This window comes from Neurospora tetrasperma (genome assembly GCF_000213175.1).
Source record: "Neurospora tetrasperma FGSC 2508 unplaced genomic scaffold NEUTE1scaffold_81, whole genome shotgun sequence".
Taxonomy (NCBI): Eukaryota; Fungi; Ascomycota; class Sordariomycetes; order Sordariales; family Sordariaceae; genus Neurospora; species Neurospora tetrasperma.
The window spans coordinates 6200776-6216336 of record NW_009799179.1 but is presented as its reverse complement, the minus strand read 5'-3'; the positions used below and the strand labels follow the sequence as shown (position 1 = coordinate 6216336).

The 15561-nt window shown below is 52.1% G+C and overlaps 3 protein-coding genes across 3 annotated transcripts; 2 read left to right on the top strand and 1 right to left on the bottom strand.

The window, feature by feature from the left end:
• Positions 1–194: 194 nt before the first annotated feature.
• NEUTE1DRAFT_91627 (uncharacterized protein) lies at positions 195–2706 on the top strand (the record flags this gene model as incomplete). The annotated part of the gene is made up of 7 exons (XM_009858196.1): positions 195–593; positions 650–1348; positions 1431–1529; positions 1611–1669; positions 1738–1884; positions 1977–2118; positions 2200–2706. The coding sequence occupies 7 exons, from the start codon at positions 223–225 to the stop codon at positions 2312–2314; spliced, it is 1632 nt and encodes a 543-aa protein (XP_009856498.1).
• An 82-nt stretch (positions 2707–2788) lies between these two features.
• On the bottom strand, positions 2789–9136 carry NEUTE1DRAFT_150315 (uncharacterized protein; the record flags this gene model as incomplete). The annotated part of the gene is made up of 6 exons (XM_009858195.1): positions 2789–4183; positions 4243–4530; positions 4604–4810; positions 4866–7208; positions 7263–8861; positions 8924–9136. The coding sequence occupies 6 exons, from the start codon at positions 9134–9136 to the stop codon at positions 2987–2989; spliced, it is 5847 nt and encodes a 1948-aa protein (XP_009856497.1).
• A 1300-nt stretch (positions 9137–10436) lies between these two features.
• NEUTE1DRAFT_118969 (proteasome component C5) lies at positions 10437–11916 on the top strand (the record flags this gene model as incomplete). The annotated part of the gene is made up of 2 exons (XM_009858194.1): positions 10437–10728; positions 10807–11916. The coding sequence occupies 2 exons, from the start codon at positions 10619–10621 to the stop codon at positions 11492–11494; spliced, it is 798 nt and encodes a 265-aa protein (XP_009856496.1).
• Between the last annotated feature and the right edge of the window lie 3645 nt (positions 11917–15561).

Sequence of the window (15561 nt, the reverse complement as noted above, 5' to 3'; positions counted from 1 at the left end):
TTCCATCCACCTCATTCTTGAAGGTCCACCAGCAGCGGGTTTGTCCGCTGTTTACTTCCATGGGTCTGAATCCGTTGCTAGTTTCACCTTCTCCTCAACAAGCACCCTTGTTACCCAGCCTTATCTTCCCTTTCTGATTGTCTATCTTTGATTCAGCGGGTCCTCTTTCCCTCGGCCTTTTCACTCACCATCCAAAGTCAACAAAAACGACGGCAGGAGGGAATGGCATCTCCAAATTACGCACATTCATATCCGGGCGGCCGCAGCGGTCCATTTCTCTGCCTGCAAGAGCCGCAACCACCGGCCCCCAAAGGACATAGCGCGCTGGCATCGCTCATCAGAAACCGCCCTGGTATATCACTACCAAACCCTTTAAACCCTTTTCGTGACGAGGAGGAGGCTCTTGCAGGTCTTGGGGTGGAACGGAGATTAGTGGATGATGAATCTCCCCGCCGGGATGAGCGGCGCATGAGCGCTGTTCTCAACGGACCTCATATGCGCAGCATGCGCCTGATCGGAAACAGCAACCCTCGATATCGGTGGGAAAGATATTGGAAGACCGAAGACGAGCTGGCGACCATGAAAAAGTCCATGTTAGTGTTGCCCGTAATCCTTGCTCGAGCCGCTTGATGCTGATGCCCTGTTGTAGCCGTGAATACTATGAGCGTTGCAACTACCTTGTCCAGCAGTATCTGTACATTGATAAACTTCTGGATTCATCCTTGCCTCATGACCTACTCAATGAATACAACGACCTTCCGCCATGGGCTTTCCGTGGAGGTCTGGAGGCTCCTGTTACCACGCCGCCAACCAGCGGTGCCGCTGCAGAGCCCGCCCCAACATTCTCCAAGACTCGTAAGGTCAAGCGGACGCCCAAGGACATCTACCGACCAACCGAGACCACACCTCTCTTCGGTGGTGATGACCACGCCGTCGACGACGAGGACAGTGACCAAGTTGCTAGCCAGGAGACCCGGCCTGAGATCCCATGGCTCGAGGATGATGATGTCGATAGCTCCGCCTCCATCGTTACCTTGGCTATTTACATCAACTTTGCTGCCAACGCTATCCTCCTAGTCGGCAAGCTCGCGGTAGTCCTGACCGTCCCATCCGTCTCAGTATTGGCAAGTTTGGTGGACGCGATTCTGGATTTCCTGTCGACTGCCATTGTGTGGATCACTACCTGGCTGATCAGTCGACAGGATCAATATCGATATCCCATTGGGCGAAGAAGACTGGAGCCGATTGGGGTGCTTGTCTTCTCCGTTATCATGATCACGTCGTTTGCTCAGGTCGCCCTCGAAGCTATCCAACGTCTCATGTCAAATGACCGGGAGGTTATTGAACTGTATGTGTCCTTAATCCCTATTCCCTGTCGACCTCTTCAGGCCTTTCTTTTACTCTAATGCTGATATGTTTCGTTTTACAAGTGGTGTACCGGCCATAGCCATCATGTTGAGTACCGTCGTCATCAAGGGCATGTGTTGGCTCTGGTGCCGTCTCATCAAGAACTCCAGTGTCCAGGCCTTGTAAGTAGGAGAACGCAAAACCCTCAATCCCTCACCTGCTTCTCCTTGAGATGAAAGACACTGGCTTACATGTTTCTTCAGGGCCTCGGATGCCAGCACCGATGTCATATTCAACGCCGGCTCAATCGCTTTCCCATTAAGTCTGTCTTTCCCCCTCTTACTCCAAAGCCTCATTGCCTCACACTGACCTCCACCTTTGTCGATGCAGTTGGCTACTACTGTCAAATCTGGTGGCTCGATGCGCTTGGAGGCTTGCTACTCTCCTTGGTGGTCATCTTCAACTGGTCTCAAACATCCGGGGAGCACATCAGACACCTGACCGGCTTTTCCGCCACTGCTGATCAACGCAATATCTGTAAGTGCCGTTGCGATTGTCGCCGTTGCCGAGGAGTTCAGCCCAGTCCGCTTTTCCCTGCCTCCATCCTTTGCTAACAGAGCCGAAAATAGTGCTCTACTTGACGATGCGATTCGCGAAGACTATCAAACAGATCCAGGGCTTGCAAGCCTACCACTCGGGAGACAAGCTTAACGTTGAAGTTGACATTGTTTTGGATGCCAGCACGTCACTCAAGGACAGTCATGATTTGGCGTAAGTATACGTTCTTCAAACCCCCGCGCATTGGTTAAAACATGTTATTTGATGACAGACGAGTTGACCTGCGGGGTACAGTGAAAGCCTCCAATACGTCATAGAATCTGTCCCAATTGTCGATAGAGCGTTTGTCCACGTCGACTATGCTAGTTACAACCTCCCCACTCATATGGAACAGCAACACAACATATAAGCTCGGCGCAGTGAGCATGTTAGGCTCACCGGAGTTTACCGAGGTGCGCCTCGTGTTCTCATCTCACACGTAGGCAAGCCCGGTTGATTCATTGTTGAGGTTGGATGGTGCCACCATACAAGGTCAGCGAGACTCCCGGCATTGTCAGAGCCTCAGCTGGCCCCAGTCTTGGCCAGTCCAGCTTTCTGGCTCGAGGGTGTTGGTACGTCTCGGAAGTTTGTCAAGATCCAGGACCGCCGGTCGTGGGCTGTCAGAAATCACATACGTTAGCTTGGCAACCTTACCTCCGCACAAGGGCGGACTTACGCCTTCAGCAGGCGATAGTCGACTGCTTCGAACGCTGGCTGATGGCTGGCTGGTTGATCAGGTAACAAGGCTGTTCGAAAGAGAGGAAGTAACCAGCGTGCCTGGCTTACAAGATGATGGCTACACATCAGGCACACCAACGTTCAAGAATCAATACAATCACGGTTCAATTTTGGTGGGCAAAATCATCGGCTCTCAGCTTGAGTCAAGACCAAATCATGACCGGAGATGGGCGATGACGAAAGAATGAAAAATTGTACATTACGGAACTGTCGTGCAGGTAATATAGAACTGGACGAGCATTATGTGGAAATTGTAACAGATGGCCTGAGGAGAATGCCCCAATCACCACCAACGCCCAAAATCTTAGTAAGGGATGCCGTTCGTCAGAAGCTGGAATTGGTCGTACAATCCCGTCGAATAGCTTGCGTAACTCTTCCTGATAAGATCCTTCATGAAATCGGCTGCCTCACGCTCGCTCTTCTCCAGCACAAATCGCTCCTTGAAGTGCTTCACGCTCTCCGGCTTGAAGCATGGCAAGCCGCTGTCCATCATCAGCAACACAATCTGTGACAACTTTTCCGCGTATTGCCGGGAAGCAAGGAAGGCTTTGATACACAGCTCCTCAAACCACTTGAAGGACTGGTGATCTGGACTGCCGCCCATCACAGCAAGCATTTCGGATGTTAGCTTGAACGGGGCACGCTCAAACTTGATACCACCAGGGGCAATATCGAAACAGAAACCGAAATCGATGTGAAGAATGTGGCCGGCATCATCAATCATGATGTTACCGTTATGCCTGTCCTTGAATTGTAGGAGGAACGAAATGACCGAGTATGCCGCCATACTCTTGACAAAGTTGTTTCGGGCCTGTTGGAAGCGAAGTGAATCCTCGTTGCCATACTTGGAAACGAAGTAGTCATGGAGCCCGTTGACGGCTTCTCGGCCCAGCATGTCTCGGGATATGGAGTTGGGAAGGACATCGATGACACCGCAGCCAGGTGCTGTGGCCGTCACTCGGTAAGGAAAGACAAAGACATCAAGACCAACTGTCTGAAAGATTCCTCGGAAGGCGGCGATCATCTGAAGGGCCAACACGTCTTGTCTGCAGTCGTCACCGACCTTGAAGATGGCCGATTGCCACACCTCAATGGTGCTGGCCTTTGCCGCATCATCACTATCCGCTTCCGATTCTTCGATCATGTCCTCAGTCTCTTCCACCCCTCCTTTGGACTTTTGAATGCGGAAAGTTGCCATGAAAGGAGCTTTTGCGTGACTCTGCAATGGCTTGCCTGACTTTCGATCAATGCCGATGACCACGCCATCCGGGTTACTGGGCAGATAGACGCCAACCTCAACCTTAATGTTGCGCAATTCCTCCTCGATCTTTTGCTTCTTCTCCGGCTTGGACTTCTTAATGAAAGGCTTAAGCTTGCCCGAAATGCTAGTCACCTCATCGAAGAAGGCAAATTCGCGTTCATAGAATTCACGATCGACGGTAGAGAAACTGTCTATCATGTGGCCCATGACTTTGTCAAGGGTTGGTTTAATCGCATCCGGCTATGTCGTATTAGTATATCAATCTCTTTGCCGACCGAATCCAAATTAAGATAACTTACGATTGTAGCGTCTTCGTCCTTATAGGCGTTCGCCTTCATGTTCCAGATGATTTGATGCGCGAAGAGTTGGGAGAACTGGGCTGTCTCGAGGATGTAGCGCTCAACGTAACCTAGAGCATCATAACGAAGGGTTTGCACAATTTGCGGGACATAGAAGAATGTCACGTCAACAGAATGACTTTCCAGTGCCCTCATGGCGTACTGTATCAGATAAGGATGATTCCGGTATGCGGGCAGGAAAAACGTTATCGACGTTATGGGGTTAACCGGGGCCCAGAAGAGAAGGTACTAAGGTGTGAAAGTTAGCAACCAGTATAAAGAGATAGTCGCAGTTTCGTTAGCAGCTAACGGATGTAGATACCTTGAGTTGAAAGCTAACATCTTCGGGCAATGAGCCGTCAACAAGTGTCGCCACCGCTTCGGGCTCTTTGATCGCCTTGGCAGGGAAATTCAGAAGAAGCCACCGAACTTCTTGCTTGACTCGCGGATAAGGAAATCTGCTGGCGAGATGCACAGCCAATGAAGGAGATTCGAGCCACGCAATCCGAACAAGGGGGAAGATGGCGGCCTATGCAACGGTCAGCCAAATCAGTTTTCTCATGACTGAAATCCACGATACGTACCTCTACAAGATTCTTATTCGCAGTTGTCTGATGAATCAGATGATGTGGTGTCTTGAGCGGCTCACCCAGCGGTTGCACCCAAACAGTCAGTCGCGACTGCTCATTTTCCAGAAGCAACTGCAGCAGTCTTTCCTTGGAAGCCAAAGACCTTTTGCCCACGGTCTGTGCTCCAACTGTTGCCGTCGTCTTCAAAGCCATGAGAACGTCTGATATCAGGGTGATTTCTGTCTTGAGCTGCAGTACATTGCTACCGAACGACCAGCATGGGGCTGCGCAAAACCAGCTAAGGCCTGCAGAAAGGACAAGGTCCTTCAGCCTCCACTGTGCCGTGGTTCCCATGGTTGTGCTCGTGGCGAGAACTCGCAATCCAAACAACACAGTCTGGAACCGAATCTCTCTGGCCATAGGGTGAGGATGAGAGAGCTTCATTGCAGTCAGGGTCACTTCCAGGAGACGGAGGAAGATCTGCTGGGTATCTGGATTTCCAAGCCGCGTAGCGTTGTAATGACTTGCAAAAAACTGCAGAAGTCGAGTGTGAGGTGCGAGAATGTTATGCACCAGTTGCTTACGCTTTGCGACGGACGCCGAGTCGGCGGGCGCAAATTCTTCCTTCAAAAAGAAGGGATCGGGGTTGCAAATGGTAGAACTAAAAAGACCGAGCCGCTTTTGGATACTGAATTCCCACTGCTGGGCTATTTCGGCAAGGATCCGGGGTTCCATCCGCGGATTCTCGTTGATCACGCCCAGCCAGAGAGACACTCCAAGTTTGATAGACTGCTTCGTAAAGATTCCGAACGGAATGCTGACCAAATAGTGGACAATGGAGCATTCGTCATCAGTACTGCGACACAGCAAAGCAGCAGCACGGCGCAAGGTGTTCCTGACATCTGTAAGCGGAGTGGTTTTGCGGCTGAGAACGCGCTTCTCAATATGAGCAAGAGCGGTTATGGCGTCGAGGCTGTCGCTGGTCACTGATGGGAGAGAAGAAGTTGCCTGGTCAGGGTGCATGAAACCCTGCCATTCCAAGCTGCGGTCTGGAAGTGCCTCTGTGTATCGATATTCCTGGCGCTTGGTATACTGTGCCATGAAATCCGAAGCAGTGTTGATACGGTAATCCCCCAACACGTCAAGCAAAGCCAACCTCTGGTCTGTCGAAGGGATTACTGAGCCAATATCGACAGCAAAAGATCGGCCAAGTGACATGTGCCCATAAGAAGCGTCATCATCAAAATCAGAAAGGTAGGTTTGCAAGAGGCCCTTGACATCGGCAGGTGCTGTGTTAACAGCGCTAGTGAGCCACTCCTTTGCCTTTCGATGCAGTCTTTCGAGTGTGAGGTGCCTGAATTGGTAGTCATGAGAGAGCTCGACGGTAACGTTACCTCTGGACGACTTGAAGGTAGTTCTTGGTTCATACCGATCTGTCTCGGCCTCAAGACAGCTTGTCCACATGAGGGAAAGAAGTTCAAGGAGTGCGAACAGAGATGATCTCTGGCAGAGTGCCGACGGAATATCTCTGATGATGCGGTCTGCACAGCCAAAAGCTGCCTGTTGGACTCGGTCTATGCGGTGACAGCACGCGCAGAAGATTCTCGCAAGCTGGCCAGCCGCAAATTGAGCCGAAAATGTCGGGTTGGAGCCACCGAGAGCCCTCCTCAGATATCGGCTCATCACGGCGTCCATGATACCGTCCATCGTACGACTGACTTCTCCGCGGCGCATGCTCGGTTCATTGAAGTATGAAAGAGCCTTAGTGCAGTCACCCGCATCCGCTCGCAAGCTCTCGACGAGGTAAGCGGCATTCAGGAATATCACCTTGCGATAACTGAGCCCCTTAATCTCGCCTGCCCGGGACGGAATCAGCTCCGAGAGGTATTTCTTCTGCAAGGACTCCCGGTCAGAGCTCTCGCCTCTGCGTAGGATAGGGTTGAGCTCAATATCACTTTCATCTTGTTCCCCGCGGCTGTCCAGTACGAGGGGTGGCGAGTAGATAGCCATGACACGAAGCTCGCCCGCATAGCGTTTGCCACGGTCTGTCGAGGGCGTAAAGCCATGGACGACTATGTTAAACCACGAGTCACGAAGCATAGAATAGGTATCATCATCTGCTTCAGCTCCAAAGCCAATGTCGTTGGCATTGGTAGACATGAACAAGGCAAGAGGTTGGAGCAGTTGTGCGATCTCACGAGCGGCAAGTTCCATGTCGGACTCCTTGGCGCTTTGAGAGGGAAGACCGTGGGCATCTCCCTTGGAGATGATGCCATCCAGTAAGTGCTCCAAATAGATGCTGTAGAGGGGAGAGTCGCGAGTGATGTTGCAGGAAAGGTAGTTGCGAGCTCGCCCAATCTATCATGATAGTCAGCATGTGTGCGTCTAACGAGAAGAGTGGCCTTGACTTACGGCCAGCAAAATTCCCTCCCTGTTTTCCACCACCGCATTGTGGGCGAGAGCGGCGTAGTGCTTGAGCAGGTTGCGGAATTCAGACTGGCTGCCGCTGATAGCCAGGGTGGCAGCACCAGTGATAATACGGGTATCAAGAGGACTACTCAGCCTGACGATTTTCTGGGCGAGCATGGATTGAGCAAGGCCAGTAACCTTAACATCTTTACAAATGCCGGCAATTTCGCAAATGGCCTGAACAGCATTGCCCTGAACTGCAGAGGATTCTTCCTCGCCTGAAAGCTGAAGAGAAATTGCACTGCCCGCCGATTGCCTGTTCCCGTATACTTCGAGAGTGTCATTTCGGGTCTCACCCCCAGCTCCGTTGGTCGTGGCCCGCTCACCGCCAGGGCTCAGAACATTTCCAAGGGTGTATAAAGTCGTGATAACGGCATCCTTTGAAAGCATCTGCAAAACATAAGCGAGGCATTTGGAAGCCACCGTCACTGTCTGGCTCTTGTATCCGCCCTGGACTATAAAGCGTGGTAGTAGGCGGCTGACGTTGGCGGCATAGCTGGGGATGATCCTGCACAGTAGTGCCATTGACTTGAGCACTATCGAAGCCAGATCTTCGTCTACCATACTCGAGGGATCGCCAAGAGTGTCTTCGAGCCAGGGCATGAGTACATCGCTGTCAGCCGCCTCTTCGTTCAGGGTAGCCGCGTTGAGATAACTGATCAACGCGGCCCCCTTGACAGCAAAGGCGAGTCTCTGCTTGGCGGGCGACAGGCTGTCAAAATCAGCACTTGATTCCAGATCATTCATCTGGTCCATGGCAACCGTGGCGTATAATTCCACGGAGCGGGAGTCGGCATCGCCATTTTTATCAGACAGTGATTGACGCAACCCATCACCCGACATGAGGATATCCAGTACGTGAGTGGACCGTAGCGCCTCGGGCTCTGCAACCAAGAGAGAGGTGGCGGCAACAAGCAATCTCATAAAGCTACGTTGCAACAGCAAGGCCCCCAATGGCCGCCCAGCTTCGTCGTATAGGCGTAACCATCGCCTCCATTCTTTGGCATAACGATCGTGGGAATGCGAGTTGCGAATAATGGAAAAGGCAGTCTCTACCGCCACCAAAAAGGGTGGGGACAGCATATTACGCAACCGCTCGACCAGGCTCAAGCGGCCCCCAGACTTCCAGAAATCAGCCTGTGCACAAGCAGCGTCCAAAAATCCCAACAGAGCAACGGTAATGGTAGCGGTCAGGATGGCATCGTCAAGAGCGGCCGGGCCCTCGTAGTTGGCCTCGGTAAGAGTCTGTGTTGCATGGGCACAGGCTTTGAGGTAGGCCCAGATACTGTCAGAAACCTCTTGTTGGACATGAGTCGCGTGCCCTATACCGAGAGACAGCAAAGCAGTGGTGACGTGATAGCTGAGGGATTCGGTGGGAGAGGGCTCAACTTCTCGGAAAAAAGGCGACAGGGCAAAGGTCTGAGAATGTGAATCCATAAGATATGGCACCAAGTGTCTAGTGAGCTTCTGTGCACTCTGGGCAGTCGTCAAGCTGGGCGCGGCCTTGCAGAGAGCGAAAAGAACTTCGTATTCCTTGATAGTCTAGACGCCCAGTCAGCGAACTGTTCTAGAAAGTTGGGGACAGAGTGGCGTTGCCATTGTACCATGGGGATGCGCCCAACATTAGGCCCGCCAGGGGGCACCGAAGACGGAGATGATGGACCACGGCCATTGACAGCGCCTGGAGCAGAATGGCCTTGCGTGACCGAGACTCTGCATAGCTTGTCAAGGTCAGACTGATCGAAGGAAGCGGCCGGGTTCGAGGCGGACAAGGCGGCGATCTGTAGCAGAGCCTTGCTCCGAATACTGCGGCCCATGGTGAGCAGCGGTGCCGAGACCGGGAAACAAGGAAGAGACCGATAGTCGCACAGACCGACACGAGCCGGATAGTTGAAGCTGTCTGAAGAGCCGAATAGGGGCAGATATGGGTCGATCGGTTCGATTATTGTATTAGATCTCCGTGGCTCCAGAGAAGACACCGGAAGATGGACGAGTAACCGCTAGAGGAGCCTAGCAGCAGGGCGTAATAAATAATCTGCAATATCATATACACCTTAGCATGAGTTAAAGACGTCAGAGCACAAATGTAGAGACGGTACGGTGTAGGAGATATTCAGGGTGCACTTGAAGGAACCTCTATACTTGTAGAGACCGTCATGACGCCTACCTTGGAACTTCCCCGGTTCTCTTCCATACAGCTAGGGATCGGAAGATGGACGATTTGAAGTCTTATTCTGTGCGCTTTCGCAAAGGGTCACGGGCGATGACGATAAAGATGGGAGGTTCAGGTTATGCCGGAATCACATGGACCAGTCGTTAAAGGGGACGATGGCGCGTTAACGTCGAGTTGCAACTGCCCGGTACCTCTACGCAGCCATGCAATTCCGGGAGTCGGTATTACACTCCATTTTAGGGGAACGGTACGTACCTACTGTATTGTCAGAGGGCCGTGATGGCAGCGGTGGATGGAAGTCCAGGCCGAGCAGGCCTCAGCGCGGTCAGGGGCACCCAAGCCCCACTACTATACATGAAAGCGACAGGCCATCTGATGCTGCTGGCAACCCCCCCGGCGCAAGAGCACCCAGGCCCCACCTTCCATCCTTCGTCCCGTCGAGGTTGTTGGTCCCAGCAGGGGGCAGAGCGGCCCTGCGAGCAAAGGAAGTTGTATCTACATTACAGCAGTGTATACATAGTAGGGAGGTATATGTCCTGATTGTCAGGGCATCACATGCTCTACTAGGTAGCTATGGCTTCACTTATCATCTCCTGATACGCCCCGAACTAGCTGACAAAGTGGCATCTTTGCATAGTATCATACCTCTCTTTTCGCTCCACTTAGCTTGAGGTATGGTTTGGATTTCCCTATGAACGTAGCGAACATGTACCGCCGTCAAATGCAGTACAGAATTCGTAACTGACCAAAGATTCCTACGTTTATAACATTCCGTATCGTAAGTGTGTGTAATGATACATACCAGCACATGTGACTACACGTCAGTTGGAACTGCCCTAATCCATAACCGTCAGTGCCGCTGTCCCCGCCATTAGCCATCAGGCGGCTGCACGTTGACGCGTGCAGTTATCAGAGATCAGGGCTAGGTAGGCGGGAGCTTCAGGTGCTTGCCAGTTACAACCTCCCATCATCAACCATCACACATCACCGCCAAACTCATCATCGTCAACGATACACGACAGACCCCCGATCTTTCGCAAACAAGGACGAGCTTCTCCAACCTAAATTCGTGCGAAATCCATCAACTAACAGCATCCCGCAACTGTGACCACAAAGCGGTTCCATCATGGCTGCCATGTTCAGTCAGAACCCCCTCATGAACGGGCCCAACTATTCGTTCAACGATGCGCCGAGGACAGCAGCCCCCGAGGGTGCGCGACAGCATCGTTTTGATCCGTAAGTATACACGACTGCTTGCTGCTTTTTCTTGTTCCTCAATAGTGGGCATCGCGCAGCTGACAGTTGACTATCCAGATACACGGACAACGGCGGTTCGACGCTTGCCATTGCTGGCGCTGACTTCACAATCATGGCCGGTGACACCCGCCTGACATCAGGCTACAGCATCAACTCGCGATACCATCCGAAGCTATTCAAGATCGGAGGCACCACGGCAGACCAGAAGGACGCCACCATCGTCTTGTCCGTCGTTGGCTTTGCGGCGGATGGAGAGGCCTTGAAAGAACGTCTCGACGCTATTTGCAAAATGTACCGCTACCGCCACGGCAAGCCCATGAGCGTCAAGGCATGCGCCCAGCGTCTGTCGACCATTCTATACCAGAAACGTTTCTTCCCCTACTACGTCTATGCCATTCTCGGTGGTTTGGATGAGGAGGGCAAGGGCGCCATCTATTCGTACGATCCCGTTGGAAGTTACGAGAGGGAACAGTGCCGGGCTGGCGGCGCGGCGGCCAGCTTGATTATGCCGTTCTTGGACAACCAGGTCAACTTCAAGAACCAGTATGAGCCTGGCAGTGGTGTTGGCCATGCGCTCCAGGAGCGCGAGCGCAAGCCGCTCACACGATCCGAGGGCGAGGTTTTGGTCAAGGATGCCTTCGACGGAGCTGTTGAGCGTCACATCGAGGTCGGTGATGGCCTGCAGATGATGGTCATCACCAAAGACGGAATCGAGGAAGTCTTGCTCCCATTGAAGAAGGACTAAGACAGTCTTGACTGGTCGCCAGGTTGGTGCATCTGCTTTTGGAAGCACGTCTAAGTCCAGCATTTGATTCTGAATAAGTTTGGACCTTGGTACATCGCAATAGAGCTCTCGAGCAAAGGAGATGAACGCTGCAACCGTTGAGGCTCTTCGGTTAGAGCGCTTGGCGGGAGCAAAGGGAATCGAATGGCGTAGACCAATTAGCATCGACAGGTAATAGGGCTCAAGGCCCAAACCCAGGCAGATGAAAGGCTACCTGCACACATGATCTTCGCTCTTGCGTGCACGGTTACCAGCGACCAGGTGGATGTTTCTGGCGTTGCAGGAGTAGACAAGCATTGCATTGGGCTCAGGTAGTTATGAGATTATGATGATGGTTTTTGTCCTTCCATGCACTCTAGCACTCTGCTAGCCGATTTGATGTTATCACGTAACCAGTCACGTTGTGTGCCTTACTAGACAACCACGCCAACAAGTTATATCCATACAGAGGTGTACAGCTTGTACGGGTCCTAGTGGTCTTCTTTTCCTTCCCCAAACAAACCCAGCCCTACCCTAAGGCCCGGCGAGTGTTGTTGATGCCGTGGTCATTCTGTCTTTGAGTGTCTGGCTCCATTATAGCCGATCTGTGATTTAGAGACAGAAGTGAAGAGTGCCGAAACTAGAAAGGTTAAGCATCGCTCGCTGTGGACCAGAATAAACCTCCAGAATCATCATATTGTGTTGGTTATGGGCAAAAAGAGCATATGGCATGCTGTGTAAAAAAAGGTCACTGCATTATCCGGACTCGGGCTTGGCGATTGGGTTGATGAAGGTTACTATGCCACACACTGAATCAGAGCGACATCCAGTCGCGGCTGGCCTATCATCTCCTTCGGGTACCCAATGTTCCTTTCCCGACGTAACAACCCCTCTTGATCTTCTTCTTTTTTGTCTTCTATATTACAGCTTGTCAGGCCTTCTAGGTAACCGTCGGTTGAGCCGGAAATGCATCATTAGTGTACACAAAGATTCAAGAGGCGATTCATGACTGTCGCTAAACCTTCCTTGCTACCTCCACGGCTTTTTCACGCTATGGAAGACAACAATGTGTTGATTATCAACGATTTGAAAGCGGCGAAGGGACTCGGACAAGGTCCTCATATAGGTCGGTATGATCGATGGTGCATGGCCACAGCTGATCCACTGGAAGTGAGACGTGGCTGAGCAACTCAAGATCGACTCCCAGCTGAGCAGTTCGATTGGTCCGTCGTTGATTGCGAGTGTCGTCGAGGCTCCATCCAAGTGGCTTGAACTCCATGTGGCGCAGTACAGCCGACACGCAGTCAATAGTGGACGCAGCGGTGGCAAAGACGCCTCAGCTAACGTCACGTTTCTTTTGAGCCTTTCGACGTCACTCTTAAACGTTCTTCCAAGGACCTAATAAACTCTAGCTCAAGGAGTCTTTGTACTGCGTACATCTGATAATGAATGCTATATTGTCAGCAATGTATGGAAGATCTTTAAAAACAACCCAAAATCAAACAAGTCAATGAACAGATATGTTAGATAATGACTGAATATCGAAACAGAGGAAATGTGACGAATCTATAACACAAAAAGTATTCAATCAAGTGCTCCCCTGCCCACCTGTCTGGAAGAAAGTGTCCGGAGAGTCTTCGCTGCATACTTATTAAAGCTGAAGTGTTCCTTGAGTAGCTGCAACAGAACTCCCAAATCGCCTTACCTTAAGGTAGAAAGTCCTTATCTTATCAGTTCGTATCAGCAAGGGCACCTCTACTATGTAACTCTACCTAATCTTCCCATCTATTTAGTTACACTACTAGGTAGGTACTCGTCGTTAGGTCGACATAGCTGGCTGTACTGTGTAACTATGAAGAGAAGCGGGCCTACAAATGGGTGGCCCCACATGACCGTGGTTGTAGGTAGAGAGCATATGACACAATCCAACCTAACTCTTGCCCTGGATCTTTCATGGTAGATGCAGCCGGACCTTGGCCGACTGTGGCTTGCCTCAACGGTCATTTGGCTCGGAGCGTTCCGTTCTCACAACTGACTGAATGGGATCTGGGAGTCTCAAAGGGTCGCGACAGACGTATCGTATCTGTCATCTATAGGTACTAGTATACCCGCGAGTCTCGATGACGTCGGAGCCAGACTGACGTGCTAACCTCTTGACAGGTTCTCACCAGGGAAGTAGCCACCCTCGCCGGGCAGAACTTACCTAAAGAAACCATTAGACGATGAGAGGCTGAAAATCCGAGGATTGCGTTTGTAGTGAGTGCAGTTGACCCGTGACTTGATGCATTTGCCTCTGCCCGAACTTACAGACCACAGTCACAGGCATGATCCAGTTCGCGTTTACGACATCCCAAGCTGACTATATATCATGCACCTGTGCCAAGTTTATCAGGAAATTGAATTCATGCTCAAAGCATGTGTGCGAGCTCTCCATGGGCAAGCTGCGGCTCTGTGCGGCCATTGTCGCAAGTGTGCTCCTAGTCTAGTGCACCGGCTGCCGGGTAAGTATTCCTCTCTCTGTCCCTGCCCTGGGCATCCATCCTGCCATGAACCCTGCGGTCTAGACTAAGACTGCACAGCATGGAGATTGCCTGATTAGGAAACCGCACATCCAAGCGACTTACACTGGGCAAAACGGGGAACTGACGATCAATATAGATTCCGGACTTCACCACACGACACCGCACTGGAGGTGTCCCGCAAAGTCGCAACATTGAAAGCCGAGTGGCAAAAACGGTTTGCTCCATCGGTTCATCGCCAGGGCTCAAAGGACCCTGTCGATGCATGTCGACACTGCACTACACACACTAGTCGTGTAGTGTAGCATGCCACATTTCCGGTCCAGAAATTCCCATTGAGCCTTGAATCGGATTCTCAACCCCCATTGCCCCCAGCCCCGGCACTCTCCGCCTGCAGACATTCTTCTGCGTAGCGATAGGGCGGCGTCAAAGAGGTTTTAACGCCCCAACCCATCATCTTGCCCCTTGCCCACATGACCTGTCCATCTCGCTCATCCTGTTTATCTCGCCTTCTTTTCCTTCAAAGTTCCCACTCATCGAGCTCCATATCCTCCAACCCGGTGTGCCGAGTGAGAGCCCGTGTGTCCATGTCTGGCCCAGATCTTCGCCTGTCATGTAACTCGTCTCACTGGTTGCCGGTCCATCTTTGCGAACACCCCGAGCCGTCAAGAGTACCCTTCAAGGCCTCCTCAGCCTCCCACAAACAACATGATTTCCATACCTCCGCATCTGGCATGCTCTTCCACCGTCCTGTCGATGCATGTGCGCCTTGCCCCTGGCCTGTCCGGCATGCACTAGCCCTGCATGTCCAACAGTTGCGACTTCCGAGACTTTGGCCACTTTCCGGTTGTGCAGATCTCTTGTCCCATTCTCCCTCCCAGTCTGGCCGTGTAAGGATGCTAGTCAGTCGGCATCGCCTGCTTACTCAAACCCTGCTTATGGGTCCTTTCGGAGCTGGCCTAGCTCCGAGAAGGAGATGAACCGCCGAGGTACCGTGTCTTGTAGGCGAACATGAGCACCAGCCATCAGGGGAGGAGCAAGAGCAAACCCTCCGAATGTAGTGTAGTGTTGTGCCTCACGCCACTCTCTGCTTCGAAACTTCGCCTGTTCAACGTCACGTTATAACACGTACTCGAACCCAGGAGTCTTGTCACAATAATCAGTGGCACTTTGGGCATAGAAGCTGCAAAAACGTCACAGTCGTGGACTTCAAGGTGAAAGCCCCGTGCTTGGCTACCCACCCTATCACCTCGTCGATACACCCTGCCTTCACTCCTCCCTCGTCCCATTCTTCGCTGGTAGACCTGTGCTCGTTCTAGCCTAGCCAGAGAAACAGGTGCAAGCATTCAGGGCAACCTGACAGATGGAAAAGGCAAGACAACCAAGCAGCTAAGGACACCACCCCCTGTGAGCCTGGCTCATATTCCTCCTGCCTCTGCATTGGGCACCTGCTTCCGACGATCCGCCCCGAGCATCGGTTTTGAAGGGCAAGGGCTCTAGAGCCCTCACAACCCACCCCCACGGCCCGTC